This window comes from Schistocerca piceifrons, chromosome 1 (genome assembly GCF_021461385.2).
Source record: "Schistocerca piceifrons isolate TAMUIC-IGC-003096 chromosome 1, iqSchPice1.1, whole genome shotgun sequence".
Taxonomy (NCBI): domain Eukaryota; kingdom Metazoa; phylum Arthropoda; class Insecta; order Orthoptera; family Acrididae; genus Schistocerca; species Schistocerca piceifrons.
The window spans coordinates 233682700-233700401 of record NC_060138.1 but is presented as its reverse complement, the minus strand read 5'-3'; the positions used below and the strand labels follow the sequence as shown (position 1 = coordinate 233700401).

At 43.0% G+C, this 17702-nt stretch overlaps 1 protein-coding gene across 3 annotated transcripts in view; it reads right to left on the bottom strand.

Moving 5' to 3' along the window:
• Positions 1-17702, bottom strand: part of LOC124787315 (TNF receptor-associated factor 4) — a 419684-nt gene that overhangs the window by 9083 nt on the left and 392899 nt on the right. For all 3 annotated transcript variants that reach the window (XM_047254331.1, XM_047254332.1, XM_047254330.1), the window contains one exon: positions 15363-15524. In XM_047254331.1, coding sequence (XP_047110287.1) covers positions 15363-15524 — 162 coding nt within the window. The remainder of the gene's footprint in view (positions 1-15362; positions 15525-17702) is intronic.

Genomic DNA, 17702 nt, shown 5'->3' with positions numbered 1-17702 from the left:
CACACACACACACATACAAGGAAATGAAGAAAGAAACTGGGAAGGAAATGAAGAAAGACACTGGGAAATAAACAAACTTATATATGCAAGCAAAATTATACATAAATAACTTGAACTAATCCACAGATTTATGTGAAAAGTGTAATTTAATATGTTCTGAAATTAAATGGATATGGGTGCAAATAAAAGCTTGGTGATGGATGCTCTGAATGACAAATACATCGGTGTGGAAAACTTGAGTAGTAACTTTTACATGATGTGTCACTGCTAAGTAACATAGTTCAGTGAAGCTTGAACCATACATAGAAAGAACTGCCACGGTATAGTACAGAGGATAACTGAAGGAAATGTGTAATGAGACAAATAGAAATAACACTTTCTTCACAGACAATAATCACACTGAAGTAACTGGTCCCCTGGACATTACAAAAGGCAGAACATGGTTCTTAATGGGATGTTTGATCACCAAGAAAGGCATGCACTACAATGTGCTCCCCTGCTGGCCACAAGGTTGGCAATGAGTTCTTGTGGTACAGCATTCCATTCCTCCACCACTGCAGTAGATAACTGCTGGATGATCTTTGGTGCATGTGGACATGCTGCAATATGTCTCCCCAAAACGTCCCACACGATTGGTGGAGTTTAAGGTGGCTGGACTGGGGAGGCCTCCAAGTTCGACAATATTCCTGGGTGCATTACATATTCCCACATCTCGCCATATGAGGGGGAGCCGTAAGAGTGGCATTGACCCCCAAATCTTTGAACACGGTAAGCTCATCAGTCAACGTTGCTGTGACACAGCACTCCTTCCCCATGTGCGTTTTTCCGGGGTGCATTTGGCCCCAAATTCATTTTCATTTATGACTTTGCAAGATCACATCCAACTGCACAGATGGACAATTTTTTGGAATGAGAGGATATTCAGCAAATGGACAGGCCAGCCCATATCCCTGATTTAAGTACTATGAAGCATGTGTGGAATGCGTTGACGAGACTTATTACAGCACATCCACATGCACCAACAACCATCCAGCAGTTGTCAACCATGCTGGTGGAGGAAGTGAATGCCCCACCCCAAGAACTCCTTACCAACTTTGTGACCTGCATGGGAACATGTTGCAGAGTACGCACAACCATCCATGGTGATCACACACCCTATTAACAACTATATCCCAGCATTTGTAATAATCAGGGAACAATCATGAATCATAGTGACTTCAGTGTAATCATTGCCTATGAAATAAAGTGTAGTTTCTGTTCCTCTCACTGCACATTTCTTCCAGTTACCTTATGTAATACAATGTATCAGTATTTTGTAGGTGCATCCAAGTTTCATTGAACTATGTTACTTAGTGATGATGCATCATGCAAAAGTTACTTAGTCTGTGAGTTTTGGACATCAATGTAATAAGTTTCTACTTGGGACAGAATACATTGGGAAATACAGATACCAGGCTACAAACATGCATATTTAACTTCTGCATGCCTCATCCCTAGACAACCCCAAAAAACTTCAAAATTAATTCATGGAGACAAACATATAATTTATAAGTGGTTTGTTACAGTTACCTGGACTGATGTCCATACAAATCACTGTTGTTCTCATATGGCCTCACAATAAAAAAATAAACAATGAGAGATGAAAGAACAGTTTTATGTATGCAACCACACACATAAAAGTCACCAGGTTCTAGTAAGGAGGAAAATATATCAAAATGATAGAGATGTAAACAACTGAAAAAAAATTGGTGGGCTTTCAAATTTCAGATAACACACGAACAGAAGCATTTCTAAATATAGGTACAGGTGTGTGTGTGTGTGTGTGTGTGTGTGTGTGTGTGTGTGTGTGTGTGTGTGTGTGTGTGTGTCACCTAATGAACAAGAGTTTTCTATCTCAATGGCCCCCTTTCCTTACAGACAGATAAGACTTGTGCATTACATCTAAGTCATTGCCTCAATCTGTACATCTCTTTGAGTCATATGTTATGTGAATATGCATAAATGAATGAACTAGTTCTTTCATGTATATAGAGTCCCTACATAAATCCAGTACATTTCCTATATATGACACCATCTCAAATCGCTTTTCTATGGAACCCAAATAAGATGTCAGGGGTCTGAGTATGAAACATGCAGAAAACTGAAGAAAGGCCATTCATGTCTTATTACAACTGAGTTTAACATTACAACACAGGAAGGAATTATTTGCTTGAGCAAAATATGTGTTTGCTGCCAAGTTATTTTCACCTATCACCAAAGAAATAAAAATAGAGAATAATATTCTCTCTCTCTCTTACTTACACACACACACACACACACACACACACACACACACACACACACACACACACACACACACACACACACACCTATACAGTAGCAGTCATATCAGTGGACTCAAATTGAGAAGTGCACTATTAACAGGAAAACCTGTGGACTCAAAATATGATGCTTCGAAATATTTGCATTACCTACAACATTCTGTGATTACACTTTAACATGATCTTTGTTCAAAGCAATTTATCAGCACTAAACTTACCAGCATAAAAAAGCATAAAAGAACAACAAGAATAAAAAGAGGTTTTATATTTGACTCCATTGGTCAATTTTTCAAAACTGTATTCTCTCTTTCTGGTCAAAACAAATTTCAGGAAACACTGGAAGAACAATGATGATGAACTTCTGACTGATTAAAGTAAAGTAAAAAATGAAAAAAATAACTTGCACAACAGTGAATGAAAAAGTGGCTACCCTATCTAAAAAAACAATGGGCAGGCAACAAGACCAAACTACTTTTTGTTATACAATGTGAAAGCAGCATGCTGTGCTGACATTAAGCTACGTAACTGAATAATATATTCAATGAATGCATAAAATTTCATTTACATAAGACTGTAACATGTTTTATACAAATGAAGGCATGTGTAGTGCAATAAATTGTTGCAATAACGAGACACCAAATCTGTCATTCTGTAAGTTTCCTGCAGGTCAAAAAAGTACTGAAGCAGCACATTAACGGGCTGTTTAGTTACAATTTTCCTGTAACGCAATAACAAGAAGGTTTGTTTGCTGCACTTTGAACCAAAGCAGTCTATGAATGTGTATAAGAGGGAACTGTTATGGAATTTAACATACCAGATTATGCACCACACTAAAGAGAAACCTGATAATAAACTACAAAAACCATATAATTGTTTCCCCTACTCAAGAGATCTTTTTTTTCCCTTTCTTCTTTACCTTTTCATCTTCATCTATACTCTTTGAACCAATGAGAAGTGCATGGCAGAGGGTACACCCCACTATACTGGCTATTGGGGCTTTTTCCCATTCCATTCTTCCATTCATTTATGGTGGACGGGAAAAGTTATTGTCTAAATACTTCTGTGCATACTGTAATTAATCCAATCTTATCTTCTTGATCCCTATGGGAGCGATATTAGGGGTGTTGTAGTATATTCCTTGAGTCATCATTAAAGGTGGTTCTTGAAACTTTCTTAGTGCACTTTCTCAGGACCATTTATATCTTTCTTCAAGACTTTGCCAGTTCAGTTCTTTCAACATCTCAGTCAATCTCTTCCACAGGTCAAACAAACCTTTGACCATTCTTGCTGCCCTTCTCTGTATATGTTCGGTATCCCCTGCCAGTCCTATCTGGTATGGGTTCCATACACTTGAGCAATATTCTAGGATGAGTCACACAAATTACTTGTAAGAAATCTCCTTCGTAGAGTGATGGCATTTCACTAGCATTCAACCAATAAACCGAAGTCTGCTACCTGCTTTACTCCCATGTTCCTGTTAAGTGTTACACCCAAGCATTTGTATGAGTTTGCATACTCCAACTGGGATTCACTAATACTATACACTAGATACTAAGTTTTTTGTTTTGTGAAGAGCACAATTTTACAGTTTTGAACATTTAAAGGAAACTGTCAATCACTGCACCACGCTGAAAGCTAATAAAGGACTGAGAGAATATTTTTAGAGCTTCATTCAGATTGCGTTTCATTGTAGATAACAACATCATCTCCAATAAGTCTGAGGTTCATAGTAATATCGTCCGCAAGATCATTAATGTACAACATGAACAGCACAGGACCCAACATGTTTCACTGGGCACACCTTACATCCATCGATGACACTCTAGCCAAGACAATATCCTGCTTTCCAATTCCTTAATTGTTGCTATATCAGAGCCACAAACATCAGAATTTTTCAATACAGTAGTTTTTTCAAAAAGAAATCATTACACTAAACAGATATTTGTGAACTGGAATGTCGAGTTAAGTGCAACAATGAGAAAATCCTTAAGACTGTGCAAAATTGTTGCATATCAAGGTAGTGAGAGCAGCCAGCAACAGAAATACTGTATATTCTTCTTATCGATAAAATACTGTATTTTTATACTCTTGCTTTCCGTGCAATAAGTTCGAGTCTCGGTCCGGCACACAGTTTTAATCTGCCAGGAAGTTTCATATCAGTGCACATTCCGCTGCAGAGTGAAAATCTCATTCTGGAAACATCCCCCAGGCTGTGGCTAAGCCATGTCTCCGCAATATCCTTCCTTTCAGGATTGCTAGTTCTGCAAGGTTCGCAGGAGAGCTACTGTTAAGTTTGGAAGGTAGGAGACAAGGTACTTGCAGAAGTAAAGCTGTGAGGACGGGGCGTGAGTCGTGTTTGGGTAGCACAGTTGGTAGAGCACTTGCCTGCGAAAGGCAAAGGTCCCAAGTTCGAGTCTCGGTCCGGCACACAGGTTTAATCTGCCAGGAAGTTTCATATCAGCTCACACTCCGCTGCAGAGTGAAAATCTCATTCTGGAAGATTTATATGTAGTTTTAATAGTATTTCTAAAATAAAAAAAACTATACATGAGTTTGGCTCTGTTTACTCATGTAATTTATGGCGCGCGTGTGACGAATGGCTTTCTTGCAGTGATCTCTATGTAACGACTGTGATGTAACCTGGATGTGCAAGTTTGGTCTCTGAGTATAGAACTGCAGCGTGTCTGCAGATTCATGTGCTTTGTATGCTTTGTATCGTCAGCCATGTTCTAGTTTGGCAAACAAATTTCCATCTGTCTCTATATGACAAAGAATTGCAGACTTATTTCTCGTTTTGAACTTTATGACAAATTATGATGTAATACGCTGATGTGGGAGCAGAATCCAAAGGTATTTTCTTTTCTTATGCTAGTGAAATTTCCTAGCAGTCATGCTGTAGTTTGGCAAGAAACGAAATAAGGGCATCTACGGGCGGCACGATCAGACAGCTGAAGTTCAACATCCACGTAGTACAGGGTGTCCGAAAAGTCTTTCCCTGATTACATAAATTGATAACTCAGGCTAGAAGTAAGATACAAATATGAGACTTGTGTCAAATTGTTTACAACTATCAAAGTTTTTTGCTGTTTTAGGTTCGCAGTACGTAAGTAGTGGATGAGGTGCAGTGCCCAAGAAGCCATGTTAACCAATCAGGAGAAGGCACAGTGTGTCCTGTGGTACCATGAGACACGATCACCAACCACAGTGCAGAGACACTTCCAGACAACATTTGGAAGGAATCTACCTGATGTCGAGAGCATTAAAGCCTGGTATCAGAAGTTCAAGAACACAGGATCGGTTGCTGACCTTCCGAGGCCTGGTCGACCAAGAACCTCAGCAGACAGGGTGGAAGCTTCAACTTTTGTAGTCCTGTCTTCCTCAGTTGCGTGTAATATTACGGTATATTGATAATTTTTACTTATTGACCGTCTGACAGCAACTGAATAAAACACAATTTTAGTGCCATACGCGTTTCGCCTTTATTTTCTGCAAGGCATCGTCAGTGGCAGGTTGCGTGGACAATTTCTTACATATTACTCTCCTGTTACATTTTTGGTGTTGTTCTTCTTCTTATGAACGCCAATTTGCGATTTTTTCCACATTCCACAGCACTATGCACTGAACGCTTGTTTTAATGCAATGTTTTCATGTGGAAGCTGTAAGGCAGTCTTTTCTGCGCAGTCCGAAGAAATCGGTGCGCAGGGCCTCAAGTGAATTACAGATGCCAAAAAGCTCTCTCCATGACATTCTACACAAACGTTTATTGTTTCGTGCATACAAAGTGCAAATCGTTCAGGCCTTGTTGCCCAATGACAGTACACGTCGATATGACTTTGCGGTCGAAATCCTATCACGTATTGAGGACGATGATGGTTATCTCAGACGAATTGCCTTTTCCGACGAAGCGACTTTTTTTGTCAGTGGAGTAGTGAATCGCCATAATGTGCGCGTTTGGGGTCCACAACCCCCTGGCGAGGTCATGGAGTGCACCAGAGGCAGTCCGAAGGTGAATGTGTGGTGCGCGCTATTGCACGATCGAATTATCGGGCTATTCTTCTTCGCTGAGGCTACCATCACATCTGCAGTGTATCTGGACATGTTGCAACTGTATGCTGTTCCTCAGCTGCTTCAGTATCACCCCGATGTCTTGTTTCAGCAAGACGGTGCACCGCCTCATTGGGGTTTGGACGTCCGTGCCTATCTCGATATGACCTTCCCTGGGCGACGGATTGGTCGTGATGGGCCAATGGTTTGGCCTCCACGCTCTCCTGACGTAACCCCATTAGACTTCTTTTCATGGGGTTATGTAAAGGAGGAGGTCTACCGAACACGTGTACCAGATCTTGAAACCCTGCGGCAACGGATAACCACAGACGTTGAATCGATCCCTTCAGTGATGTTGGCTAATGTGTGGACGGAAAATGAATATCGCCTAGATGTGCTACGTGCTGCCAAGGGTGCTCATGTGGAAGTTTACTGATGTGTGAAAAAAAACTTTGATAGTTTGTAAACAATTAGACACCAGTTTCATATTTGTATCTTACTTCTAGCCTGAGTTATCAAGTTATGTAATCAGGGAAAGACTTTTCAGACATCCTGTATAAAGATCACTGCTTTCTTGCAACATGGCGCTAGTGTGCCTTCAACTGTCGGTGAGTGTCGCAACTGTGAAAAATAATTTTGGAGTTGAACAATTTCTGTTTAAGAAGACTCGGAGCACGCGAGTCATTTTAAGAGATCAGGCACACAATGTGTGACGGTCTGTTATTGAGCAGAAGCATTAGCTGGTGCTGTTATTGTTGTTGTTGTTGTTGTGAGTGCAGCAGAGGACGCCTCGGCAGCAGACGACGCGTGCTGCGCGACTGGCGGTTTCCGGCCGGCCGGGACACGACCGGAATGCGTGGCCAGCGGAAGCCGCGCCAGCCCACATCCGGCGCACGCCTTCCCACCGCACGCCAGGTGCGAACGCCGCACACCGGGCAATCACTGAGGTCGCCACATTAACCTTTCTACCCCACCAGGTGTGACGACCACGGCTGCCGTCTAGTCCGTGCTTTGCTCGTTCAGTAATAAGAGTAACTACTCTTGTCAGATAAAGATGCCACTTCTACTGCACAAAGCCGCTGCAGTATGGGATTCTCGTACCGTTTAGTTTCGCGTTCCTTACGACATACTACGAAAGTAGTCGAAATAGGGGCATAAGGGAGACACTATATACAGATCTGTGTCATACATTAATTTCTGATTTTTTACGTGATTTTTGTAGGAGCGCGCTACTTTAAAACCGTTGTTTTATGGCCACGGAGGGCGGATCGCTGCGGCGGCTGCCTGCAAACAGTACTTTTCCCGACAACTTCGCAACTTAGGATCTCAAACGTCAGACGCCAATCAATTTATAGTAAATAGTTCCTCGTCTATAATACAGCGTAAGCGGAGACATCTTCCACATTTAATTACATAATTGCGGCCACCCATTAGTATACAGGGTAACAAGGCTGTTAAAAGAGGGACGACGACGATCAGCATCTGAGAAATGGGGTGGGAGCGCGCACGAAGGAAGTGCACTAAAGTTTCGATCACGCTCCTCCAGCCATTTGAGAATCTGCTGGCTTGTTTAGGAAGTAGGGATGATGGTTATCGCTGAAACAATCTGATTTTTCATCTACATTATAACATTACTGTTAAAACCGCTCAAAATACCGGTTTCTGAAATAACAGTCCAATCTGTTCATAAATACTCGTTCTGTAATGTGTTGATCTGTAACTTCTTTCAACAGAAACAACATTTAAAGAAGACGCAAATCATTCAGAAGCTACAGAACTTCCCAACAAACTTTTTTTTTAAGTTTTATCTAAAAACAATACATCGGTTCCATATCTGGTTATCAGTAAAAAATAAAAATACTTGTTTTAACCGAGACCAAACAAACGCCGAAAAATACGATTATTTAGAACTAAATTACCGGTATCGGTTTTAACTGATCGCTTTCCCCCTTCCCTAGTAGGGAGACGCATTACCTTGCTGTAAGATCAGCTCCTCTCTCGGAAGACAATCGGCTGAGCGTCGCCTGGGAGACAGATTCGTCAACAAACTATTTAAGAATAACTTCAACGCAGATTAATGGCGCTTGAGAATGCCAGAAAAATATCCCCCCCCCCCACCCACCACCCCATACCACTGCTACCTTTCGCTTGAATTCTTCCAGCTATGCGCAGTGCGAGCCCAGTTTCTGTGGAAACTGGTCGTGTCTTTCGAAGCACCGTCGCGTTAGGGTTGCAGACAACTTCCGTTTGCAGCGGTGTCCCGTACGCAGCGCGGTTTTGCTAAGAGTTCGGCTGCCGATGATTTATTCAGGAGCTATGGGGTTCTTGCGTGGCATGTCGTGCAGCATCGTAATTTGAGGTTCACCTTACCGTCAACGTCAATTCCCATTATTGGTGATCGTGAATAGGCCATTAATCCATTATTACCTCACTATTACCACTATTACACAAATACTGTTTCCCTGGCCCCAAGGCAGATGACGACCCCCTCTTGCTACTTTGATAAATCATATATCGGGTGGTTGCGTTGGGTTGTTTGGGGAAAGAGACCAAACAGCGAGGTCATCGGTCTCATCGGAGTAGGGAAGCATGGGGAAGGAAGTTGGCCGTGCCCTTTCAAAGGAACCGTCCCGGCTTTTGCCTGGAGCGATTTAGGAAAACCACGGAAAACCTAAATCAGGATGGCCGGACGCGGGATTGAACCGTCGTCCTCCCGAATGCGAGTCCAGTGTGTTAACCACTGCGCCACCTCGCTCAGTATATATCGGGTGGTCATAAAGATGTAATCATCAAAAACATAAAAAATACCTTGCTTAATACAGCGCAGAAAACCCACTGTCATTCAAAACAGCTTCCAGTCATCTCAGAATAAATAAATGCAGGTCTTTTATGGTTTCAGGGGAGTCTTATAGCATCCTTCCTGCAAAATAATGCCAAGTTCGGATAAGGATGATGGAGGCGGATAGCAATTACGCACAATTCTCTCCAAATGAAACTACAAAGGCTCAGATCTGGTGACTGTAGTGGTCAGACGAGATACGACAATTCATCCTCGTCCTCACAAAACCAGTCCTAGACAATGCGAACTGTGTGAAGAGGGTCCCTGTCATCTTGGAACACAGCGTCAACATTTGGGAACAAACATTGTACCAGAGATTGAACCTGCTAATCAAAATGGTCAAATTAAACTTGGCAGTAATGCGATCTTGCACCATGGGGCCCACAGAGTACCATGATATGACTACCCAAATTATCACCAAACCCCCGCCATGTTTCGCTCTTAGGACGTAAACTCGACCAGAAGTTGGAAACAGTATGACATAAGACTCACCCGTGCGAATGATCTCTTCCATAGCTCCACTGTCCATGTTTCATGGCTTCGGCAGAACATGTTCCGCTTACGAGCATTTTCATCACTGATGTGATCTGAAATTCCAGCTCGTACTTCAGTTTCCGTCTTATGGAGCTCCCTTCATGTTATTTTGGTGGTGACAGGGTTCGCGAGTGCGACATTCAGTTCCACAGTAATTTTTTCAGTTCTCGTCCCCTCATTTTTTGACACAATCCTCCACAGTGACTGATTGTCACGGTCACTCAGCTTACATTTTCGTCCGCTTTCCGTCTTAGTGGATGATGATTTTCCGCCTTCCCTTATGCGGTGGAAGTCTTCGATACGGTGCCTCATTAAACATCAAACACTTCGGCTACCTTGGTTGCGAAAGCGCCCGCCATACGCGCACCAACTATTTGCTCACGTTCGAATTTACTTCGCTCCGACATAACGCACTCTCAACAACACAGATCACTGTTCTGATCATGATTGACGCTTGCAGCATACTGAATCATTTTACAGTTGCTGTTCGTGGCCAAATACAAAAGCGCAACCTGCAGACTTCGTTGGGATCTGTATTTATGCTCAAGCATGCATTTCTCTGGATGTCTCCATATTTTTGTCCAACGCTACACACACTACACACGCACACACATTATATACATACGTTAAAAACAATCTTCCAAGCTATGCAGTATCCTATATGAGATGCATTCTAAAAAGCAAGGTAGGCGTACGTGACAGCGTTGTAGGAGGTGTCCTACGTTGCGCAAATGGAGAATGCAGCTGGCCAGTTGCTGACAGAGCTAAGGCCTTGCAAGGTTCAGTCAACATCATCTCGCGAATTCCCGCGCCGGTGCTAACAGAGACAAAAAATACGCGTTCTCTCGGCCTGTTTACCGCAGAAATTTCTGGAAATGGTCTTCTGCTCGACATGTAGTGTCAGCGGGAAGGGCGGATGCCAGCCTAAGAGTAATCGAAAAAGTAAGTGCAGAGCCATCTCTTCTCAAAAGATTTCACCTGGCTTCACTGCCAGCCTGGCGCAAAACATTTTTCACAAAATAAGACCAATCAAAACAAATTCTTTAAAGTTACGCTGCAAATGATGGATAATACAAATGAATAATTACAATTTCAGATCAAAACATGTGCAAATGAACAATTACAATTTCAGATCAAAACATGTGCATCACCATGGAAAAATGGTCCCTACCATAGCAACCAGAGTGGATTCTGAAAACAATGGCCATCCGAAACCCAACATGCGCATTTCTCATCTGATATCCTCAAAGCCATGGATGAAGACTGTCAAGTAATGCAATATTTCTTGACTTTCGAGAAGTATTTGACTTGGGGCAACACCAGTGCTTATTAAAGAAACTACGATTGTATGAGGCGTCAAACAAAATTGGTGAGTTTCTTGGTGTTAGCTTGGATCGAAAGTCACCGACCGGTGTACAAGTACGTAACTTCAAGCGGGCAAAGAGAAGTGTGATGGGATCCTTGCTGCTAGTATTGTATATTAACAACCTGTTCGATAGTATTAATGGTAATCTCAGACGTTTTGCTGATGATTCAGTCACCTACAATGAAGCACTGTCCGAGCAAAGGTGCATAAGTATTCATTGTTATTTCAAAATTGTGGGAAGACTAGCAATTTGCATTAAATGTGGAGAAATGTTAAATTTCGCACTTCACAAAACGTAAATCCCACTATCCTCTGACAACAATATCAATGACTTGCAAATAGAATCAGTCAACTCATAGAACTACTTTGGCGTAAAAAATTGTATGTATATGAAATGGAATGATAACACAGGCTCAATCGTGGGTAAAGAAGGTGGTTGACTTCGGTTCATTGGTAGGATACTGGGAAAATGCAACCAGTCTAAGAAGCAGGTTGTTTACAAAACACACATGTGGCTCATCCCAGAATACTGCTCACCTATGTCTATGTGGGACACATGTCATATAGGACTTACAGGGGATACTGAGCGTATACACAGGACAGCATCAATGGTCACAGGTTTGTTTGACCGACGTGATAATGTCAATGAGATACTTAAAACCATAGCTAGCAGACGCTTGAAGACAGATGTAGGCTATCCCTCGTAAACATAACAAAGTTTCAGGAGATATTAAGTAAGAAACCTAGGAATATCCTACAACACCCTTCTTACTCTTCCCAAAGGAAACGTGAAGACTGGTGTAATTATAGTGCGCACATAAGCATTTAAGCAATAATTTTTCCCGCGCTCTTCACGAGAATTGAGCGTGAAGCAATATTAATACGTGCGCAATAGAAAGTACTCTCTGTTATTCATTTACAGTGGCTTGCAGATACAGAAAGAACTGGTATCGATACACCCTCAATCTCTCTTGACACTGTACCGGTAATGCTCAAAAGTCAAGCGGTCTTCAAGAAACTGTGTGTGAGAGTCAGTGACGAACAAAAGACAGAAAAGGAGTGTATGTAGGTGCGAAATTTCTGGTCCAATGCACGCACACAGACAGGCCTTAGTCTCCTACTCGCTGGAACCACGTTCTTGCAGTGACTGTCTGTCTCCATCTCCCAGGTTTATTACACTTGAAATACGACTGCGAATTTCAGCTACTATAGTAGTGTTTCGCGTCATTTTCTCATTCAGCGTTAATCTGGTGATACTTTATGTGTTCATTTTTCACAAATCTGAAATTTTGGAAAATTGTGGTAAGTTCTTATGGGACCAAACTGCTGAGGTCATCGGCCCCTAGGCTTACACACTACTTAATCTAACTTACGCTAAGGACAACACATACACTCATGCCCGAGGGAGGACTCGAACCTCCGACTGGGGGGGAAGGGGGGGGGGGGGAGCCGTGCGAGCGTGGCCTAAGACCGCGCGGCACTCAGCTCTGAAATACATTCTGCAGAGAACATACAGTAGGTTCAGGCATGCAACCGTACAAGACACAGCTGTTTTAGTCCACGGTCAAATTCATTAGGTCCTTCGTACAGTGGTCTCGGCTCCTAGCTCCTTTCACTGTCGGAAATATACTAGAGCTAAACAATGAGCAACGAAATGTCGCTGTTGTACGGAAAGCTTACGGAACAGCGTTATAGTCACACAACAGGCCGCCCTCAGTAGTCAAGGAGGTAGCACTGTTGCTAGTCAAGTGGAGGTCACGCTCGCACGTTCGTACTTCTGTGTTTATGCATGGTTGCGCAAAAGTCGGAGGGACTATGATCCCAGTTCCCTCGTGAACATTTGCAAGATTTTTTGTCCTTCGTATAGGTCAATAATGATCGTCGAACTGCGGCCCGCGGGCAGCATTCTACCCGAATCAAGTATTTGTGCGGCCCGCGGTTCTAAGCCGTATTTTATGACAAAAGGCATATACCAACTAAGAGCCCATTCCATAAACGTCAACTAACGTTAAGAGCTTCATAAAAGCGTAATTTTTCCGCTCAGTAACAAACACAAATACTTACAGAAACAGGAATATTTTCAGATGTAATTAATTTTAAAAAGCGTTCGTGAATTCCGCTGTGAGCTAACAAGGGATCCCCGTCGCACTCCCTACAGATTTAGTGATAAGATGGGCCAAAGGATAGCCCGTCGAAAGTTGAACGCAGATCAGGCATGAAAACAAAGAGAAGATGCAAAAATTAGATTTTCACTCTGCAGCGGAGTGTGCGCTGATATGAAACTTTCTTGGCAGATTCAAACTGAGTGCCGGACCGAGACTCGAACTCGGGACCTTTGCCTTTCGCGGGCAAGTGCTCTATCAATTGAGCTACCCAAGCACGACTCACGCCCCGTCTCACAGCTTTACTTCCGCCAGTACCTCGTCTCGTACCCTCCAAACTTTACAGAAACTCTCCTGCGAACCTTGCACGACTATTACCCCTGAAAGAAAAGATATTGCGGAGACATGGCTTAGCCACAGTCTGGGGGATGTTTCCAGAATGAGATTTTCACTCTGCAGCGGATTGTGCGCTGATATGAAACCAGTCCTACAAGGTTCGCAGGAGAGCTTCTGTAAAGTTTGGAAGGTAGGAGACGAGGTACTGGCGAAGTACAGCTGTGAGGACGGGGCGTGAGTCGTGCTTGAGTAGCTCAGTTGGTAGAGCACTTGCCCGCGAAATGCAAACGTCCGAGTTCGAGTCTCGGTCCGGCGCACAGTTTTAATCTGCCAGCAAAGATTCAAAGAGAAGCTGTACCGAACTCTGAAGAAAGAAGCAAAATCGAAACAGTGAACGGTGCAAGTTCAAGACGTGCAACATCGAGCGAATTTCAATAGCCACGTCGTCGTGGTTATGTGATCACGGTGTTGGACTGCGAAGGGGTGGTCCGTGTTAAAATCTCCCTTGTGACCCATTTTTTTCACAAAATTAAGAACTGTTCATCCGGTCATTGACGTGGCTGTTCGCTGTATGAATATCTGTGTCTGTATCGTGGTGTAACGTCCGTTTACAACAGCAAGGTGTAAGGAATCGACCTCTATACGTACGTAGCTCCTATGATGTTCTACAGAAGTACCATACGTTATGACTCTTGCGTACCGTTTTGAAAGTTTTTGACTCTTTAATTCCTTTGTTGTTCACGCCCGTTTGTTTGCCGTTTTCATTTCTGCTAGAGGTCTATATGGCCTACCGCCTGCTCTCACTATTTACCATATTTATCTGCGGCCGGCCGGAGTGGCCGAGCGGTTCTAGGCGCTACAGTCTGGAACCGCGCGACCGCTACGTTCGCAGGTTCGAATCCTGCCTCGGGCGTGGATGTGTGTAATGTCCTTAGGTTAGTTAGGTTTAACTAGTTCTAAGTTCTACGGGACTGATGACCTCAGAAGCTAAGTCCCATAGTGCTCAGAGCCATTTATCTGCGACTGGGATATATTCTTACCACATGACTCATTATGTACCCTTGCCAACACTACAAAAGGAGAACAGACACGCCAATGACCGGAAGGAAAGTTTATAATTTTGTGTGTGTGGTTGGGGGGGGGGGAGGGAAAAAGAAATTGGTACGCGAGAGGTTTGCACACAGATCTCCCGCTTTTGAGTCTCCAACACCATAACCACACAATCACGACGTCGCGATTCCTGGTGTTTGCAAGTACTTACACTAATTTCATCACGACTTTGGATTACCTTTTTAGTCCCGAATAAAAACATCTGTGGAATACCATTACTCCCGCCCCCTCCCCTCTCTTGCTGTGTGTGTGTTACTAAAGAATAATATAGTACTAAACCTATCTATAGCAACAAATGCAGCCAGTAGTAGGTGAAAAATTGATGAAATTTCACATGTAAAAAGAAATGTGTTTTGTTACGTTTTTGAGCTTCCACTGCTATGAGTATGAATCCTGAATCCTTGCTGGTCATGCTGTTAAAGTTTTATGAATTTATTTGTAAAAGTATAGACAGTGGAAATTAAAATGTCCTGTGGTGCCTCTCCTGCTCCAAGTCGGCCCGTTTGACGTCCTACCCCCCCTTAATACAGGAAATAATCGGAATTTTAAAAAAATCGAAAATCTTTTCTTTTGAGCTGTTTTACTAGTATGGTTAAACTGGCATTGGGAAAAAACGATATAACCGAAAACTGGTTGTTTCAGCGATAACCGCCATCCCTAGTGCAAGACCGGCTCGCGGTACAGCAGTGCGCTGGCTGGTGGTGGCTTACCTCGTGCGTGACGCCGGTGAAGTCGTTACCGCAGAACTGGCAGTGCACGCGCCGCTGCGGACACGTGTAGCGCAGGTGGTCCTCCATCAGGACGCGCGGGATCTGAGCGCCGCACTGGCTCGTGCAGGGCACCGCGTCGTGCCGGCACGTGTTCAGGTGCGCCTGCAACACCCGACACAAATCACAACACGGCCACACGTGGCGTGCACGTGCGCCCCCTGCCTCAGGGTGCGCTGCATCGGCTCGTAAGGAATGCGGGGCTTCTTGCTGTGTGTTGCCACATGCAGAGAGACTGTCCTAAGAAGATGATATAATGATGTTGGATTTAGGGCTGTAAGTAGGCTGTTTAGGTTCTTTTATTGGTAACGCCACCTCTGTATAAAAATCACTGGCTGTGCTGTGTGCAGTCTGTGTCTAGTTTGCATTGTTGTCTGCCATTGTAGTGTTGGGCAGCGGCAGCTGGATGTGAACAGCGCGTAGCGTTGCGCAGTTGGAGGTGAGCCGCCAGCAGTGGTGGATGTGGGGAGAGAGATGTTGGAGTTTTGAAATTTGTCATGAACTGCTATATATATTATGACTATTGAGGTAAATTCATTGGTTGTTCTCTATCAAAATCTTTCATTTGCTAACTATGCTTATCAGTAGTTAGTGCCTTCAGTACTTTGAATCTTTTATTTAGCTGGCAGTAGTGGCGCTCGCTGTATTGCAGTAGCTTGAGTAGCGAAGATTTTTGTGAGGTAAGTGATTTGTGAAAGGTATAGTTTAATGTTAGTCAGGGCCCATTCTTTTGTAGGGATTATTGAAAGTCAGATTGCGTTGCGCTAACAAAATATTGTGTGTCAGTTTAAGCAGAGTCGTGTATAATTGCTTTAAAAAGGGGACGTTTCAGGGCGTTCAACAGCACGATCATCAACCCCCTTACTGAATATCAACGTACATCTCTCGTGGTTTGAGCGATGTCTGCTCTCAAATCAGTATGGATTCCGTAGAAATACTGGAACACGTGAGGCAATACTGACCTTATGACTTATCTTAGAAGAAAGATTAAGGAAAGGCAAACCTACGTTTCTAGCATTTGTAGACTTATAAGCTTTTGACAATGTTGACTGGAATACTCTCTTTCAAATTCTGAGGGTGGCAGGGGTAAAATACAGGGAGCGAAAGGTTATTTACAATTTGTACAGAAACCAGATGGCAGGTATAAGAGACGAGGGGCATGAAAGGGAAGCAGTGGTTGGGAAGGGAGTGAGACACAGTTGTAACCTCTCCCCGATGTTATTCAATCTGTCTATTGAGGAAGCAGTGAAGGAAACAAAAGAAAAATTCGGAGTAGGTATTAAAATCCATGGAGAACAAATAAAAACTTTGAGGTTCGTCGATGACATTGTAATTCTGTCAGAGACAGCAAAGGACTTGGAAGAGCAGCTGAACGGAATGGACAGTGTCTTGAAAGGAAGACATAAGATAAACATCAACAAAAGCAAATCGAGGATAATGGAATGTAGTCGAATGAGGTCGGGTGATTCTGAGGGTATTAGATTGGGAAATGAGACGCTTAAAGTAGTAAAGGAGTTTTGCTATTTGGGAAGCAAAATAACTTATGATTGTCGAAGTAGAGAGGATATAAAATGTAGACTGGCCATGGCAAGGAAAGCTTTTTTGAAGAAGAGAAATTTGTTAACATCGAGTATAGATTTAAGTGTCAGGAAGTCGTTTCTGAAAGTATTTGTATGGAGTGTAGCCACGTATGGAAGTGAGACGTGGACGATAAATAGTTTGGACAAGAAGAGAATAGAAGCTCTCGAAATGTGGTGCTACAGAAGAATGCTGAAGATTAGATGGGTAGATCACGTAACTAATGAGGAGGTATTGAATAGGATTGGGGAGAAGAGAAGTTTGTGGCACAACTTGACTAGAAGAAGGGATCGGTTGTTAGGACATGTCCTGAGGCATCAAGGGATCACCAATTTAGCACTGAAGGGCAGCGTGGAGGGTAAAAATCGTAGAGGGAGACCAAGAGATGAATACACTAAGCAGATTCAGAAGGATGTAGGTTGCAGTAGGTACTGGGAGATGAAGGAGCTTGCACAAGATAGATTAGCATGGAGAGCTGCATCTAACCAGTCTCAGGACTGAAGACTACAACAACAACAAGATGCTACAGTTGCAGCTACAAATAGTTCTTATTGTAGACTAGATGTGAACACTTCTTCTGACCCGTCTGAGCGAATTATAGAAAAGCATCTGGCATTACGGTACAAAATGTAAAAAAAAGTTAAAAAAAAAAGAAAATTCAAAATTCTGATCATTTTATGTTGTAATTCTGACCAGTGGAAAGTT